The sequence below is a fragment of the Arvicanthis niloticus genome, chromosome 12, assembly GCF_011762505.2.
Source record: "Arvicanthis niloticus isolate mArvNil1 chromosome 12, mArvNil1.pat.X, whole genome shotgun sequence".
Lineage (NCBI taxonomy): Eukaryota > Metazoa > Chordata > Mammalia > Rodentia > Muridae > Arvicanthis > Arvicanthis niloticus.
In genome coordinates this window covers 20,940,701-20,956,284 of record NC_047669.1, presented here as the reverse complement: position 1 = coordinate 20,956,284, position 15,584 = coordinate 20,940,701, and the positions used below count along the sequence as shown (strand labels likewise).

Genomic DNA, 15,584 nt, shown 5'->3' with positions numbered 1-15,584 from the left:
CAGATGAAGATTAAGTGGTAGGCAGGCTGTGCGCTGGTCCCTGTGCACTCCGAATGTGCTAACTCATTCAGTACCCACCATCACTCTGAGGAGTGTGTACCCCATCACTCCCCCTTTATCTAGAAGCTTGGGGCCAAGCAGAGAAAGCTGAGGAAGAGAAAGTGAGAGAGATTTAGGGTGACAACATGCGTGTCTTTCTTTCTGACATGAAGTTGTGCCAGCTGATGTCAGAGTCATTCAAAATACTCAGGGAGCGTCTACTGTGTGGCAGGCACTGCCATGGACACTGGGGGAAGGACTGAGAACAAGGCAGACACCCTGCCTGTGTACAGTCAGCTATACTTGGAGATGGGAGAGAGGAGTTCACATACAGCTGGCTAGCGGTGCTGTAGCTCCTCTCTGGCTCCACTCCTGATGTTCCATTCCCCTCTGGGCTGTAGACACTGCGGCTGGCACACTCCTTGCCTGTGATGAGCCTGTGAGGACTGAGGCTATCAGGTCTCATCAGGAACCCCTGGGAAGATTTCTTCCCCCTCTCTCAGACCCTGCCTGCTTCTGTTCTCCCTTGCTCAGGGCTCTTGACCTGACCACCCTCCCTTCCTGCAGGTCAGCCAGGATGGGAAAGCACTACTGGATGTCCTGCAGCGTCCCCTGAGTCCTGGTAACTCCGAGTCCCTCACAGCCACAGCCAACTACTCCAAGGCGGTCCACCAGGTGCTGGATGTGGTACACGAGGTGCTGCACCACCAGCGGCGGCTCGAGAGCATCTGGCAGCACCGCAAGGTGCGGCTTCACCAGCGGCTGCAGCTGTGTGTCTTCCAGCAGGATGTGCAGCAGGTAACAGGCTCTGTGCACCTCATCCCATCTTCCATTTCAGGGTGCCGACAGCTGGACCCCTGACCTAGTTATCAGGCTCAAGGAGGTCTGCATGGGTAAAGGAAACACTGCCACTGAGTCCTCGGCTGCTCCTCCACCCTCTGCAGGAGAGGACAACAAGACAAACAGCTGGCCTTTAATGGCGTGCATCTTGCTAAGCAGTTCAAATAGGAGCTCAACCTCAGTTCAGTAGCAGCTCCTTGTAGTCAGGTAACACGCATCCTCGTCATGCAAGCAGGGAAATACTACACAGCTCTGGTGTTGTGGGGTCCTCTGAGTGTAGAGAGGCTCTACAGAAAGTGAACTCATGTCTTGAGCAAGGATGAACTGTACTGACAGAGTAGGGGAGTATTGGCATATTTTTGGCTTCTTTATTGGTTTCTTATATCTACCTCCCTTCCAACCTTTATTCTACCCTAATCCCTTCTAACTCCCCCCTGCAGTAGATAGGAAAGAAAGATTAGAGGAAAGGGGGGACATAGACCTCTTTAGACCACTTCCTGCTGATCAGGAGTGTCAGATTCCTTGGGATAAGTCCAATCTCCGTTGTCAGGATATCTCCAATCAGAACTCCAGCAATAACAAATGCAGCAGCATCAAGGGAGCAGGCACCACCATGGGCCCTCTCAGGGACATTTATATCCTCTCTAGAGTCCTCAGAATTAAGCTAACTGCAGCCGGCAAAAATCACAACCCCCGAGAGTACAAGACAGTCATAGTTAGTGGCTGTGGACAAACAAGTAACCCCATATCCCGAACCTGGAATTAAAATAAAAACATATTCACATAATATGACTGGGTTTTAAAAGAAACCAAAATTCTCACTACATGTGGGATAGCATATTGGGGCTTTGGGATTACTGATTAATGAAGCTGGACCTTTAAAACCAGATTTAAAGCAAGGGCTGTCAATTATTGTACATCCCATGGTCAGAGGTCACGTTCAGCATTGTCTGTCTTTTTTGTTATTGTGCTCGTCCCTAGTCGTTCATCAATTTAGGTGATAATGAGATGATTGTTTCTGACTGTAACAATATAGCCATGCTACCAATGCCCATCCAGAGGAAACTGCTCATTCTTTCCCCCTTGTGTTTTCTGTTTCTCTGTCTGTGGCGACCCTGGGAGCTTTGCCCGGTGGATATACACAGAGTAGGAAAGCAAAGTAGAATCTGGACCCAAGATCAAGGCCAAGGTCATCTCCCTCTGACTTTCCTGGGGAGGCAGGGTGAGACACTTGAATGCAAACACCTGTTGTCAGGTTCCCGTAGCCATGGCTACTGAGGAATTTCAGTATCTGACACAGGAAGTACCAGTTCACTTTCCTTCCATTCTTTTGTACTGTTGGGTGAGTATGGTTGAGAAAGAGCAAGCTAGCATGAGATAGTGAGAGCCTGGGCACATGTCTTCACAGCTCCTATTGACAGGAGTCTTTGCTAGGTGCCCAAGTTGGACAGGCATGATAGGGACCATCCTTACGATTGCTACACATCCTGGGAGCCAGGGGAGTTGGCATGAGTAAAGGCCTTTAGGCTTGCTCTTCCTTCTTGGGCTCCCCTAACTCCTTTCTGGCACCCCTTCCTGACTGGCATATGATGGAGTCATCAGAAAGATACCTCAGTCCCCAGGGGTGAGCACAGCTGGTGTGCCAATCAGCTCTGAGACCCGGGGCTGGCAGGAAAGAAGAAGCAGATGAGTTAGCTGCCTGTTCAGGCCATCTGGAGCTGTCTGGAAAAATTCATCACCCTGAGCTCGGAGATCAGGGGAGCTGTCTGGTCTGCAAGTGAGAGAGATGAGTGAAGTGTCTGCCCCACAAAGACAAGAGATGGCTGTGGCCACGTCCATAAACTCTCTGTGACTGGCCAAGATGACATTGCCTACCAGTTCAAGTGGGATAGTGTGCTGGGCTCCTCTTCTGCCTCCTGCTGTGACACAGGTGGGCCTCTGTAGAGCTGCAGAACAGCTCTGGAGATAGAAGTGTGTTCCACATGGATTCTCTCAAAGCTATAGTCAGCAGACTTCCTTGTGGCCATGTGACATCTCTACTAAAAGGGAGAGAAATGTAGTAACGGTGCAGATGTGGCTTTTCTACAACATCTTAAAAAGAAATGTCTCTGTTTATCACATTGTTGGTACTGTAGGAAAACAGACAGAAGATTGGGAGGTGAGTGTGGCTGTTTCATGATCACTGAATTCTCAGAATGGTCAGCTCCACTGTTCTCTTTAGGAGGTACAAATGTGATTTTGAGAGCATAGCTGTTCAGCTGTTCACTCACCATCCTGCTTGCTTCATCATTGGCTCACTCCTTCTCGGCACATAGATGGGAGAAAAACAAAAGTAAGGCTGAGCAAACCCACCGCTGAGTCTCAGTTGCCTGCCTGACCTCCAGTCCATCATTTCTGCCTGCAGGTTGTCTGAACTCACAGCCATGAGGGTCAGAGTGATGAATGTCTCTTGACTCCCAGCCTCGAATGAGCCTGTCCTGGTGTGAGGATACAGACTACACAATCTATTTCCCTGCTCCATCCCAGTGTGGAAAGTTTGTGCCTGTAATCCTAGCATTTATGGTGAAGAATTTAAGGGCATCTTAAGCTACATAGTGAGCTCAAAGCCAGCTTGAGCTACGTGAGGCTTAGTCTCAAAAGACGGAATCTTGATAACGTACTGACATTGAATCCATCGTCAATTAAAAACTGTGTGTCTCATTCCTTCCAGTCTATTCAAGAACAGAGATCAGTATTTCATTCTTTCTGAGTTCTTCACAGCTTTTAGCTGTGTCTATATTAAGCTTGGGTTCTCTTTATACTTGATGAATTGACCAGCAACTATCAGAAGACCGCCTCCACTTGCTTTTGTCGAGTGAGGACTTAGCCCTCCCTCAGCCGTGCAGTAGGTGTTTTATTGGTGAGTAGACAGCCGAGAGGGCTGTGGTAGAATAGCTTCAAGTTCTTGCTGTTCATGGCCCAGGCTGAGGACATGGGATGGAATCTCAATGCTCATGAATGCCATGATGCTCACTGATTAGTCACCAAGTTCAGGTCTCTTCCATGGGCCCAGAATTGAAATAAATACTGGCGAGATGCCAGGTTAGTTAGAAAGATACAAAAAATACAAAGCACAGGTCTATCAGAGCATGCCTGGCAACATGCAGGGTAATTGAGTATTAGTGCAACACTTCCAAGCAAAGGAGTGAGGCGTCAGGATTGGTGTCTTAAAGGAAGAGAGAGTTCTTTGAGTCCTCCATAGTCTGGACCCAAGATAGCTAAGCACACTGGGATCCAGAGATGTTTTCTCAGAAGACTGCATGGGAGGCTCATGTGCAAGCATCATCAGCCAGGGCAAAGCAGAATGGTAGACACCGGAGCATGGATTCAGGAGTCAGTAAATCCTGTTTCTCAACATGTTTGATCTCTGTGAGCAGCAGAAAATAGACAATTCCCTGCATCTCATGATGCTTCTGGGTTTTTTCCTACTTCTAAATCGGGATTGATAGCAGTAGCACCTTCCTTATGACACAGAATCAAACAGTAGCTGCCGATCACATAATCACATTCTCTCTCCATGGTCCTCGGGTGCCCCCTGGTGCTTGTGCTGTTGGAGACTCCACAACATCTGCTGTGTAGGTTGGCTGATAAAGGAGTCCATTTCATTCAGTGACTAAATCTCAAAGCTCAATACAGCCAGCAATCAACATAGCCAGCCAAACTGACTATACAGTTGAGGGAATTGAGTCCCAGCAATGTCAAGTGAGTTGGTCATAACCACACAGCTAGGTTATTAATGCCAGAATCAGAAAGTAGATTGTCTAGTCCATATTCCAATTGTCTTAGAAAAAAGGTTCAGGAGAGACATGGGAAGATAGAAAATAAGACAGGGGAGACAGAAAGATGCACATTATATAGTGTAAGGCAGACCACATACCTCAGGCAGAGACACAGACTGACAGGCAGTGAGTAAAGAAAGAGGAAACAGACTTAAAGATGGAAGCCATTAAGGCAGGTGTAGCTGCAGAGGGAGGAAACAACATGCAAAGTGCAGACAGAAGAAAGATCCAGAGTCTCCTAATGGGATGACAGACAGTGGGCCAAGCTCTGTCTGTCTGCCATCTTGCCCTACCTAGTGCTATTTCTGGAGTTAGACCTTGCCCAGGTAGAAATATTTTGCCCTTTTAGGCTTGAAATCATTGTGAAGCAGAGATGTGTAAGCCGAAAATGTCAGTGTGAGAGATTCCATTTAAACACTTGCTTCTAGGACTGGCCTGGTTCTCTTTCCTTGGTCCCCACAGGCATGTTCTCAGCTTTCTTTCTCCTACTGGGCTGTGGGAATGTTGGAAATTTGGCTTGCAGGTAAAACTGGAATTTGGATTCATTAACTGAAGAAAGATAAGGTTGCCTGCTATTCAGTCAGTGTGGATTTTTTTCCAGTTTGGTTTTTTTTTTTTTTTTTTCTCAGCTTAGTGTAGAACTGTATTGAACAGCAGCCGTAAAAGCCGTCCCTGTCAGCATCAGGCATAAAAGCAGTCCATGCCCACATCAGCCAGTCTCTACCTTGTGTCTTGTATGGTCCTGTAACTCCTCAGACTTCCTGTGTATGCAAAAGCCTACATAAACCTCTTATGGTTGGGAAGAACGGGGAGTAACTACTAACAGACATCTATTCTTTCTAGGAGAAGTAAATTGCTTGTGTGTTCTCTTAGTCAGAGGAACTGTTTTCAGAGCAACCCAGCAGGTCAACTTGTTCTGCCTCCCTGTCTTCCTTGCCTGTTTTTGTTGTTGTTGTTTTTGTTTTGTTTAATGACCCTACAGTGTAGTGTGAGGTTTTTTTTGTTGTTGTTGTTGTTTTTTTTTTTGGTTGTTTGTTTGTTGGATTTTTTTTTTTGACTGTCTATTTATGCTAGAAGTTTGAAGCCCCTGCTCCTGAGAAGACATATGCACGTTATTAGGACTTACTAGTAACACAGCTGTCTGAGTTCTGGCCAGAAAGCAAAAGAAGGATGGACTGATGGAGTCCAGCTTAGAGCTTCCTCTGGCGGTGGGGTGAGAGTTGCATTGGTTCTTGGTGCACAGGCAGAGAGCTCGGAGCAGAGTTCTTAGGAAGGTCAGAGTGCAGAGAGCTAAGCCATATGCAGGCAGAGCAGAGAGAGGAAGTCTGGCTGAATGCCCACTGCTGGCTGGAAGACGGGTGGTGCGAGTGGAGAACTGGCACCTCTGAGGCTCCCATGTCTCCCCTTAAAAAGAACATCTTATTTTTGTACCGTCTACTCCTGTAAGCTAACAGGGGAATGGCCTAAGATTTGGCTTTCATGGTGGCAGTGTTCTCAGCTGATGAAAAGTACTATTAGCACCAGACTTCCTGAGCTGCACAGGAATCTTCCTGCGTTAATTTTCCTGGTGCCTCATGTGGAAAATTATAGATTTTACTCTGTTGATTTTGTTTGCCAAAAAAAAAAAAAAAAAAAAAAACGCCTGAAAGAGAATTGTGAGTATTTTTTAATTACAGATAATCAGTCATTCATTAACTGTAGTGACTACAGCTCCCTAATCAGACTGAGTGAGTTCAGCCATTGAATAGGAACAATCCAGTTGGCAGTATTATGTAGTAAAAGGTGAGCCTTGTGGGTTGCCTTGAAAACGATCAGCAACAACAACAACAAAAAGTGACTAAAACATGGTGAGTCTGGAAACTAACTTTTCCTGCACAGAGAAAGATTAAAGTCTAAGGATGAAAGGCTCGCACACCTTGTGCACACAATCAGATCTTAGAATACACATATGAGGAGCTGTCATATTAGATCAGAAATGGACCAATCTTATGATAAGAACATTGGGAAGAAAGTCAAACATCAAAGAAAAGATTAGTTCCAGCTCTTGAGACTAAATTATCTATAAAAGGTACATTGTTCAGAGCTCAGGATTCCCTGTCTGTATGAGGAAATCCGACTGGACATCTAATCCCTTCACCTGCCTCTTCCTATTCTCCCAGTGCCATGAGGTAGGTGGCAGTTTGGTCTCTATCTTTCTGAGAAGGAAATTGAGGCATAGACAGGTTAAGTCAACTCACTTCTGATCCAACACCCGATGGCAGATTAGCATCAAAGCCAGGTCTGTCTGACTGACATCGAGCTCATGCTGTTAGCCTACACTGCAGCACTGGAGGGGAGGGGGGAGGGGTGATGAGAATAAGACACGCCCCAGCCTAGGGGTTATCATTTAGTGTTGACCGCCACTGATCAAAAGAGCCCTGGGAGAGGACTTGGTTCCACGGGATGAGATCTTTCCTATGTTGTGTCTCTACTGGCACCCTAGGACTCATCCTCGAAACTGTCTGTGCCACAAAAACAATCATACTCCTTCCCTGCCCCCTTCCCTTGTGTCCCATCATTTAACAATTCCTCTCTACACCTACATATGCATAATACAAATTACCCTAAAATACCACCGCTCCCAGTTCTCAGCTTTCACAGCCCGTGATGTTAACTCAGCCTTGCTGGTTCTGTCCTTGGTAGCATATATTTGAATAAAACCCACTTGCCTGTGGCAGTAATTAGAACTTTAAAATTTCTCACTTAAATTTTTAATGGTGATAATCCACTCATTCAGACACTTTCAAGTATAAAACACATGATTCTTTAGGCAGAACCAGGCAGAGTACCAGGAAGCTTAGCTGAGTATGCCAAAAGAAGGAGGGAAGGTGGGCAGAGCAGCTTTCTGACCAGAGGGAAGATAAGAAGACACTCCCATCTCTCTGTGTTCTCACCTTATTGGGCATGCTCCATCCTTTTCCTCTAGGAGGAGGGAGGCAGTGAGTGCTGCATCTCTCTGCATTTTCTTGGACAGATACCACAGGTTAGAGGCTGGCTGCTTCCATGTTCATACCCTTCTTCCTGGGATTTTCATGTTCCTCTTGTACCACCTTCTTCCTCTGGATCCCAATTTCCATCCTACACCCACCCTATCCTCCACACCCTTCTTTCTATGTGCCTTGCTTCTTGTTCCCACCATAACCATCTCTCATGGTGTTGTCATGTATGTGCATGTATGTATTTGAGTATGCATGTGTGCGCACGTGTGTGAGAGTATGTGTGCATGTGTATTTGAGTGTGTGTGTGTGTGCATATGTGTTTATATGAGTTTGTGTGTATGTGTGTTTGAGTGTGTGTGTGTGTGTGTGTGTGTGTGTGTGTTAATTAAAACTCCATCCTGACTAAAGAGTGATACTCCAAAGATGATGGTGACCTTGCAAGGCAGGTCCAGGACTTCCTCAGTCTGTTTGGAAGCTGGTCAGAGTTTAGGAAATGATGAGAGGAGGAAGTTTCTTTGTAGGGGGTCACTGACCCCTTTAGACTTCTTTGATGATCAGTTTACAACATCTTTAATGTCTTCAATATATCTTTAGTTATGTTCACGAATAATCAAAGTCACTCTTCACCGTCACTCCCTGTGCCTAGCACATCCTTGGGCCTTAACACAATGATTCTAGAGCCCCGAACACAGGCTGAAAGATTCATGTTGTTACTAATGGAAGGATTCTGAGCAGAGGTGAAACAAAATCAGTGAGTGTAGGTCTTCTGAACTTGGAGGTAACTTTAGTGGGCTGGGGTCTAATAGAGATGCATGTACAGGGGATCAGAGTAACGAAGTATGGCAAGCTTGAGCAAGGATAACTGGGCCCTGTGGATCTGAGTACACTCCTGTAAAAATACTACTCAGTACTGTCCATTTCTTTAATAGAAACAAAGGAGATGTCAAGTGTACATATAGAATTAAAGTCATTAAAGTCATCTCAGTTGGGAGACAGTTTCATAATTTTTGATTCAGAATCTGAGAGTGAGTAGTGCCTATACTTTAAAAGAATCCCATATGATTTTGAAGTTCAGAGCCTCTGACAACAGTTTCAAGCCTTAGTGAGAAGAAGGGGGAGTCCATAACTGACACCAGAATAAAGAGAATCTTTCAGAGAAGTGCCAGGTGCTAACTTCAGTCCTGCCTGGGGCGAAGTGGTGTGGACTGGCTGAGATGTCATGGTTCTGAATGAGAATGTGGAGACTGGAGGTTTTCAGGCTCTCAGACGCCTTCCACATGGCATGGCTCTGTCAGCAGGAAGAACTGCAACTCTGAGGGGAAAACAGAGACTGGGTATCTGCTATTGAGCATTGGCTCCGCCCACACAGAAAAAAATGATGACCTCTCCCACCATAGCAAGATGTTTATTTTGATCATACTAGTTCCAAAGAGGAGACAAAAAATATATATATATATGTTCCTGGAAATTGAGCACTTTAAGTGGTGCCTGCTTTCTATTCACAACCTGATTGGTGCTTGTGGTCTTGGCAGGTCCCCTCTGGACGCAGTGCTCAGTGTACTGTGAGAATAGGCAGGTGTGATGATTTGGTGGACTCTCCCGGGTGCTCTTGTACATCGTGTACTTAAGCCTTTAACAACACAATGTGTTGCAGAAGCCTGCTGGTGCACAGTTACTTCGGAAGGATGGCTTTCTGAACTGGTGGGGTGAGGAGCTGGGGCACCAGCACATACAAGTTGAGAGGAAGGAATTCCTTGGTATTCTAGAAGCTTCAGATGTCCTGCTTGTTTTACCATGGACCAATTTAGTATAAGAAATTAAAAGCCTATTTTTAATAAGATGATTTATCAAAGAAACCCAGATAAGAGAATCACGGGGTTGGAATTCTGAGTCTGTATCTGACTGCAAAATGTCCTCATCTCCTTTCATGTTTTTTTTTTAAACCTCTTATCATACAGGAAGTGCTAAAAACATCTTTCTTTTAGTTAATTTGTTCATTTATTTAGCATTTGAGAACACAACAATGAACTAAAAAAGCCCTTGGCCACATAGCGTTCATACTGTGGGCGGAAATAAAACAGGGATCGAACCAAACAAACATGTACGTATTGCAGGGCCATGTAAAGGATTGTGGGAGTGGAGAGCTGAATAGATGCCACAGGGGTGGTTTAAGAAGAGAGTCCGGGTGTGGAGGAAAGGACTACAAAGTCCTTGATACCAAGATTGCCTTCTATTGTTCAGTTGTGTTCCAGGTCACTGTTCAGTGACACTCAATAATTTCCTTCAAAGGGGGGCTCCCTCCTCCTTGGCTACTGGAAAGGACAGCCTCCTGCCTTGAAGAACATTTCATCTTGATTGTATGTTAGATGGAATGAACACAATTGGACAGAAAGAAAGGGGTGATTAAGAAACCATGCATAATTGGCTCTCAAAACTGCTTCAGGATGTGAGCATCTCCTAAGAAAAGGCTGTTCCAGGCAAGTGCTTATTTTTGGTTGAAATGTCAGGGCAGGAGAATGGAGCAGGAGATTTCCAAGTTGTTATTAGATTGTCTCTTTGTTGAAGTCCAGGCTACTCTAGTGATTGCGCAAAATTAGGCTTGTCCAGAATAGAATTGCTCAACAGAGAGAACAGAGAAGCCTTAGCTACAGAGGAGTGGCAACCTCTGGCCATAAATATCCATCACCCATTCCCTAAGCAGGAGGTACAGGCAAAGGTGCTGTGTAGTGGAGAAAGAGGAGGATCGGGTTCAACGTGAAAACCTCATGTTTCTTTACTCTCCTAGGAACTACCTGCCAAGTGGTGTAGTGACAGGGATAGGGAAACACACTGTGAATGCAGACTGTGCACGGTAGGAATGTGTAGGTGGTAACATCTGTCCCATAGGTCTGCACTGGAGGGAGCCGTGTGAGTTCAGCTCAGTTGGACACAAACTAAGCAACCACTCAGTATTGCATTCTGCTTTATGCCGTGCCCTGAAATTATGAGGCAGTTACTACAGAACCGTGGGAGAGACAGATCTGTGGGCCATAATTGTGGAGGGTTTTCTTCTATGTGTGTTTTGAAATTTCTGATAATACAGAATAATGGGTTGTGGCATGGTATTTTCATACCTATGTGGCCTTATACTTTGTTCAAATTAGTAATTGTGGTTGGGACAGAATCAAAGGATGGGGTGTGGTAGTACATGCCTGTAATTCCAGGACCTGAGAGATGGAGCAGAAAGATCCAAAATTCAAGGACAGCTTTAACTACATCTTGAGTTTGAGACCAGCCTGGCAACATAAGACATTGTCTCAAAAGCAAAATCAAAGTCACTGGCAGTCAAGAGCCACCTTCCCCTGGATAGGTCATCAAAAGATTGACAGTGATTTTTTAAGTGTAGCTTAACATGTGACTAGGAGGGAGCCTGGGGAGGAAAGGTGGGAGAATCGTATAGACAGCTCCAGGGAAGGCAAACACTCAGAACGGGATTTCAGAGAGCAGGGTGTGGAGAGGAGGTAGACCTCCACTGGCCAGTCACAGTTTTGTGGGATTTGTGGATTGGGTTAGCAGGGCACTCAAAACTACACTCACTGAAGATCACTATCAACAACAGGGTACCCTTCCCATTTAAGGCTGTGTTTCTTTTTCTTTCTTTCTTTCTTTCTTTCTTTCTTTCTTTCTTTCTTTCTTTCTTTCTTTCTTTCTTGTTGTTGTTGTTGTTGTTGTTGTTGTTGTTGTTGTTGTTGTTGTTGTTTTCAAGACAGGGTTTCTTTGTGTAGCCCTGGCTGTCCTGGAACTCACTCTGTAGATCAGGCTGGCCTTGAACTCAGAAATTCACCTGCCTCTGCCTCCCAAGGGCTGGGATTAAAGGTGTGCACCACCACTGCCTGGCTATTGTTTCTTGAATCAAGTAAAATCTCACCTCTTCAGAGCCCTTTCCCAACTCCATCTAGGCAGCATTTGGCTTTTGTTGACTTTCACCTCTGCAATTGATGAAGAGTTATGTGATTTCGTGGCTGATGTTTGTTAGCCCATAGACTGCATTCCTAGAGTCAGGACCATTTGTCACACTCTGTAACCTCATATCTACAGGATAGCTCTAGTACCTGCTTCTAGGGCACAGTAAGACTAGTAAGTAATCATAGTATTATTCATAGGATTATTCATGTTCCATTCTTTTCTGCCTGTTTTGTTTTTCAAGACAGGGTTTCTCTGTGTAGCCTTGGATGTCCTGAAACTGGATTTGTAGACCAGGCTGGCCTTGAACTCACAGAGATCTGCCTGCCTCTGCCTCCTGAGTACTGGTATTAAAGGATTTACCACCATGCCCAGCTTGCTCAAGGACTCTTTAGATAAAAACAAAAAGTCTTTATCTCCAGTGCCATAAATGCTTAAATACCAACTCAAAAGCCATGAACAGATCTGCATAGCTTTCATAATCTGACATATGAGAAAAGACTTTACATGGAGATACATACAAGGAATACTTTTATCCCTATTTATACTCCAGTGAAATCCAGGGCTTGCCAGGGAGCCAATTTCTCTTCATTCATTGATATTCAGATTCTGGTACCACTTAAACCAACTTACCAGAACTGCAGGAGTATAGTGTGTGATATAACTTGCTGGTGCCTACTGAGAAGCACATTACCCTGCTGTACAGGGATATCCATAAAGCTAGGTTACACTGAAGGCCATGAATCAGGATCAAGAGTTTGTGGTCTGCACATACACTCTTGTGACATATATACATAGAGACACAGATGCTAATATTTTGCAAATTGCAGGCATTAAGTTATCTCTGTGGCTAAAAAAAGTAACTCCTCAGAGGCTGGAAGATATGCTGCCTCCCTTTTCCTTGGACACACTCATGTTTGTGAGATGTAAATGGTGGCTTTTTAAAGCTTTGGTTCCTTCTGCATTTCAAGGTGTCTGTGCACCTTCCCAAGTATCCTTTAGGAGAAGTGTTTATTTCTTACCTTAACATCTCACTCTTCCCTCTGCAGCCAGAGCCACTGCTGCTCTGAGCTTCAACACTGAGGAAAACGTCTTTGGGCTAAGTCACTGGATTTTTAAGCCTGTGAGAACACGGAGTCTCTACTACACTCTAGCAAAATAAATACTAACAGCCTTAGGATGCAGAGACTGACTGATTAGCTTGGTTGGTTGTTTGGCTGGTTGGTTGGAGAGAGGTGGCAAGAAGGCAGAGGAGCCTATTATCCTTGTGGTCGAATATGTTGAGTGCCTAGCTCAGGGTGCAAGATTGAAGGGAATCTCCAGGGTGCTGTAAGGCAGGGCTTAGTAACTGGTACTACTGCTGTGACATTTTATGGTGGAGTGAGGGGACAGTGGCCTAGTGCTACCTCACTGCTGTTACCTGCCTCATTTCCTACTCCATGACTTTACCTGATGGAGTAGAAGCCATGAGGATGTTCACCTGCATAGCCTCTGTTGATCATGGGCTTGTAGGTGAGAAATCCTGAATTCAATCCTAAACACCAAAGTAATAACAACAAGAACTAATAAATAAAATAATGACATGACTAAGGCTCTCAAAACAAACAAACAAAAAAGGTAATGGGAAGCTGCTCTAGAGATCGAAATGGCTGAGTTGGATTTAGTTAAGGGTAGGACTATTCTATTGCCACTAACTTGTGTTCACAGTCAATGAAGCATTTCTATCCGGACTACTGATCTCATGGGCATGGCGTTAATAAGTAGGATTCAGTTGTACATGGTGCCATATATCTTTCCTCCTCCTGAGAAGTCATTGTTTCTGCCTTCCTTCTCTGGCCAGGTGCTGGACTGGATTGAAAACCATGGCGAGGCCTTTCTCAGCAAACACACTGGAGTTGGCAAGTCCTTGCATCGAGCACGGGCACTACAGAAGAGACATGATGACTTTGAAGAAGTGGCTCAGGTATGGTACTTTGTGTGTGTGTGTGTGTGTGTGTGTGTGTGTGTGTGTGTGTGTGTGTAGTCAAATAAGGCTTTGATGTTGGATGCAAACATGCTGGGTTGATAGTCAATATCTCCTGGTCTATCTTCCTGGCCTAATATAAAAAGGCCTTGTCTTCCCTTGGATGTCACTGTGTAGACCCCTAGCTCAAGGCCTTAGAAAGTTTTCCTACCACTATGATCTATAAAATTGTCCTGTCCACAAGTGGAGGTTAATTATCATTAGACCTATCATCAGCCCAAGGTTCCTGCTTTTCATTGTCACTGCCTGATAAGTGGGAGCTAAAAACTACCCCAGCCCTGCTTGCAAAGCTGTGCACTATCCAAGACCTGAAGGAAGAGATGGTGCCTGATTGTCAGCCATGTACCTACAGGGCAGATATGCTCAGAGAATGCTCTTAGAATCACTTCCATCTTTCGTTTAAAATATACTCAATATTCAGTCTATTCAATATTTAGCTGAGCACACACATTAAAAAAGATCACTGTTTTCTAATTTGGGCAACAATATAGTATGAGTAGCTGGTTATTAATTCCTAGAACCTCTCTTATATTTGTCTATTGGGATATTTTTCAAGTAGATCCTGAAAAATTTCATCTTCAAGATGAAGTATTACTGCATAGCTATTTTTGGTATGCTTATTTGTTTGTTTGTTTGTTTGTTTGTTTTTAGGTATGATCAGTTGCACTGGAAAATAAAACTCTTAAGAATAGGATTAGGGAGAATGTTCAAACGGGCCATAGGGGTCAGACATGGGCCGTAGGAGTCTGTGTGTTAAAGTAGTGAGGATAACAAGGCTATATCTTGTCATACACAGCTTTATAGCCAGAGCTGGGTGATTCCACCTGCAGACAGCCTTCAATGTAGATGCTACCCTGAGCACTGTGCAGAGCCTGATCCCTCATCTTAGAAGGCAAGCAGTACCCTGGAGGTTCAGAAAGATGACCCACCAAGAACTAAATGAGGACAGAGGAGCTATAGTACATCGCTGTGTCTCTAGGATATCTTCCAAATTGGGCAGGGTAGGGGGGGCAGAAATGACCATGGTCATACAAGACACAGAAAGCCCTGTTCAAAATTAGCTGAGCTCAGGCAATGTGAGTGGTGGGAGAAGCCACTTGTGACAACCTAGGCATGGTGACAGGGATATAAAACCATGCACCACCGTGGAAAACTATGCCAATTCCTCAAAAAATTTAATGTATAATTACAGCAAGATATTCCCAAGAGGAGTGAAATAAGGATATCTGTACCTCATATTCCCAGAAGCATTATTCCCAATAGCCCAAAGGTGGGAGCAGTGCATATATCACATTCATCAGAGGATGGACAAGTGAGCAAATGTGATATATACATACAGTAAATTATCATTCAACTTTAAAAGAGGATGAAATGCTAGCACACGATAGAATGTTGATGAACCTTGAAGTCTTATACTATGGAAGGTAGACCAGTCACAATAGGACTCATATCGGATGGTTCCACTCTTATCTAGAGAGCCTGATGTAGCCAAGTTCATAGAGACAGAAGAGAAAGGTGGTTGTCAGGGAATATGGAAGTGGGAACATTACTGTGTCACAAAGTTTTGGTTTTGCAAGGTGAGTCCCTAAGATATGTGGTAATGATGATTGCACAGAACTTACACTTACATGCCGGGCGGTGGTGGCACACGCCTTTAATCCCAGCACTTGGGAGACAGAGGCAGGCAGATTTCTGAGTTCGAGGACAGCCTGGTCTACAGAGTGAATTCCAGGACAGCCAGGGCTACACAGAGAAACCCTGTCTTGAAAAACAAAAACAAACAAACAAACAAACAAACAAAGAACTAACAATTGGGAAAATGGTTTAATGTTATGTGTATTTATCACATTTTTTAAAATATAATCTGGTTTTTGAGAATTTTGTTCATACAATGTATTTTGGTTACATTCACCCCCTACTCCTCCCAGATCCACTTGCTACCCT

At 44.6% G+C, this 15,584-nt stretch overlaps 1 protein-coding gene across 25 annotated transcripts in view; it reads left to right on the top strand.

Moving 5' to 3' along the window:
• The window catches only part of Kalrn (kalirin RhoGEF kinase), a 592,635-nt gene that overhangs the window by 253,429 nt on the left and 323,622 nt on the right, over positions 1-15,584 (top strand). For all 25 annotated transcript variants that reach the window (XM_076942866.1, XM_076942849.1, XM_076942848.1 and 22 more), the window contains exons 9-10: positions 607-837; positions 13,458-13,580. In XM_076942866.1, coding sequence (XP_076798981.1) covers positions 607-837; positions 13,458-13,580 — 354 coding nt within the window. The remainder of the gene's footprint in view (positions 1-606; positions 838-13,457; positions 13,581-15,584) is intronic.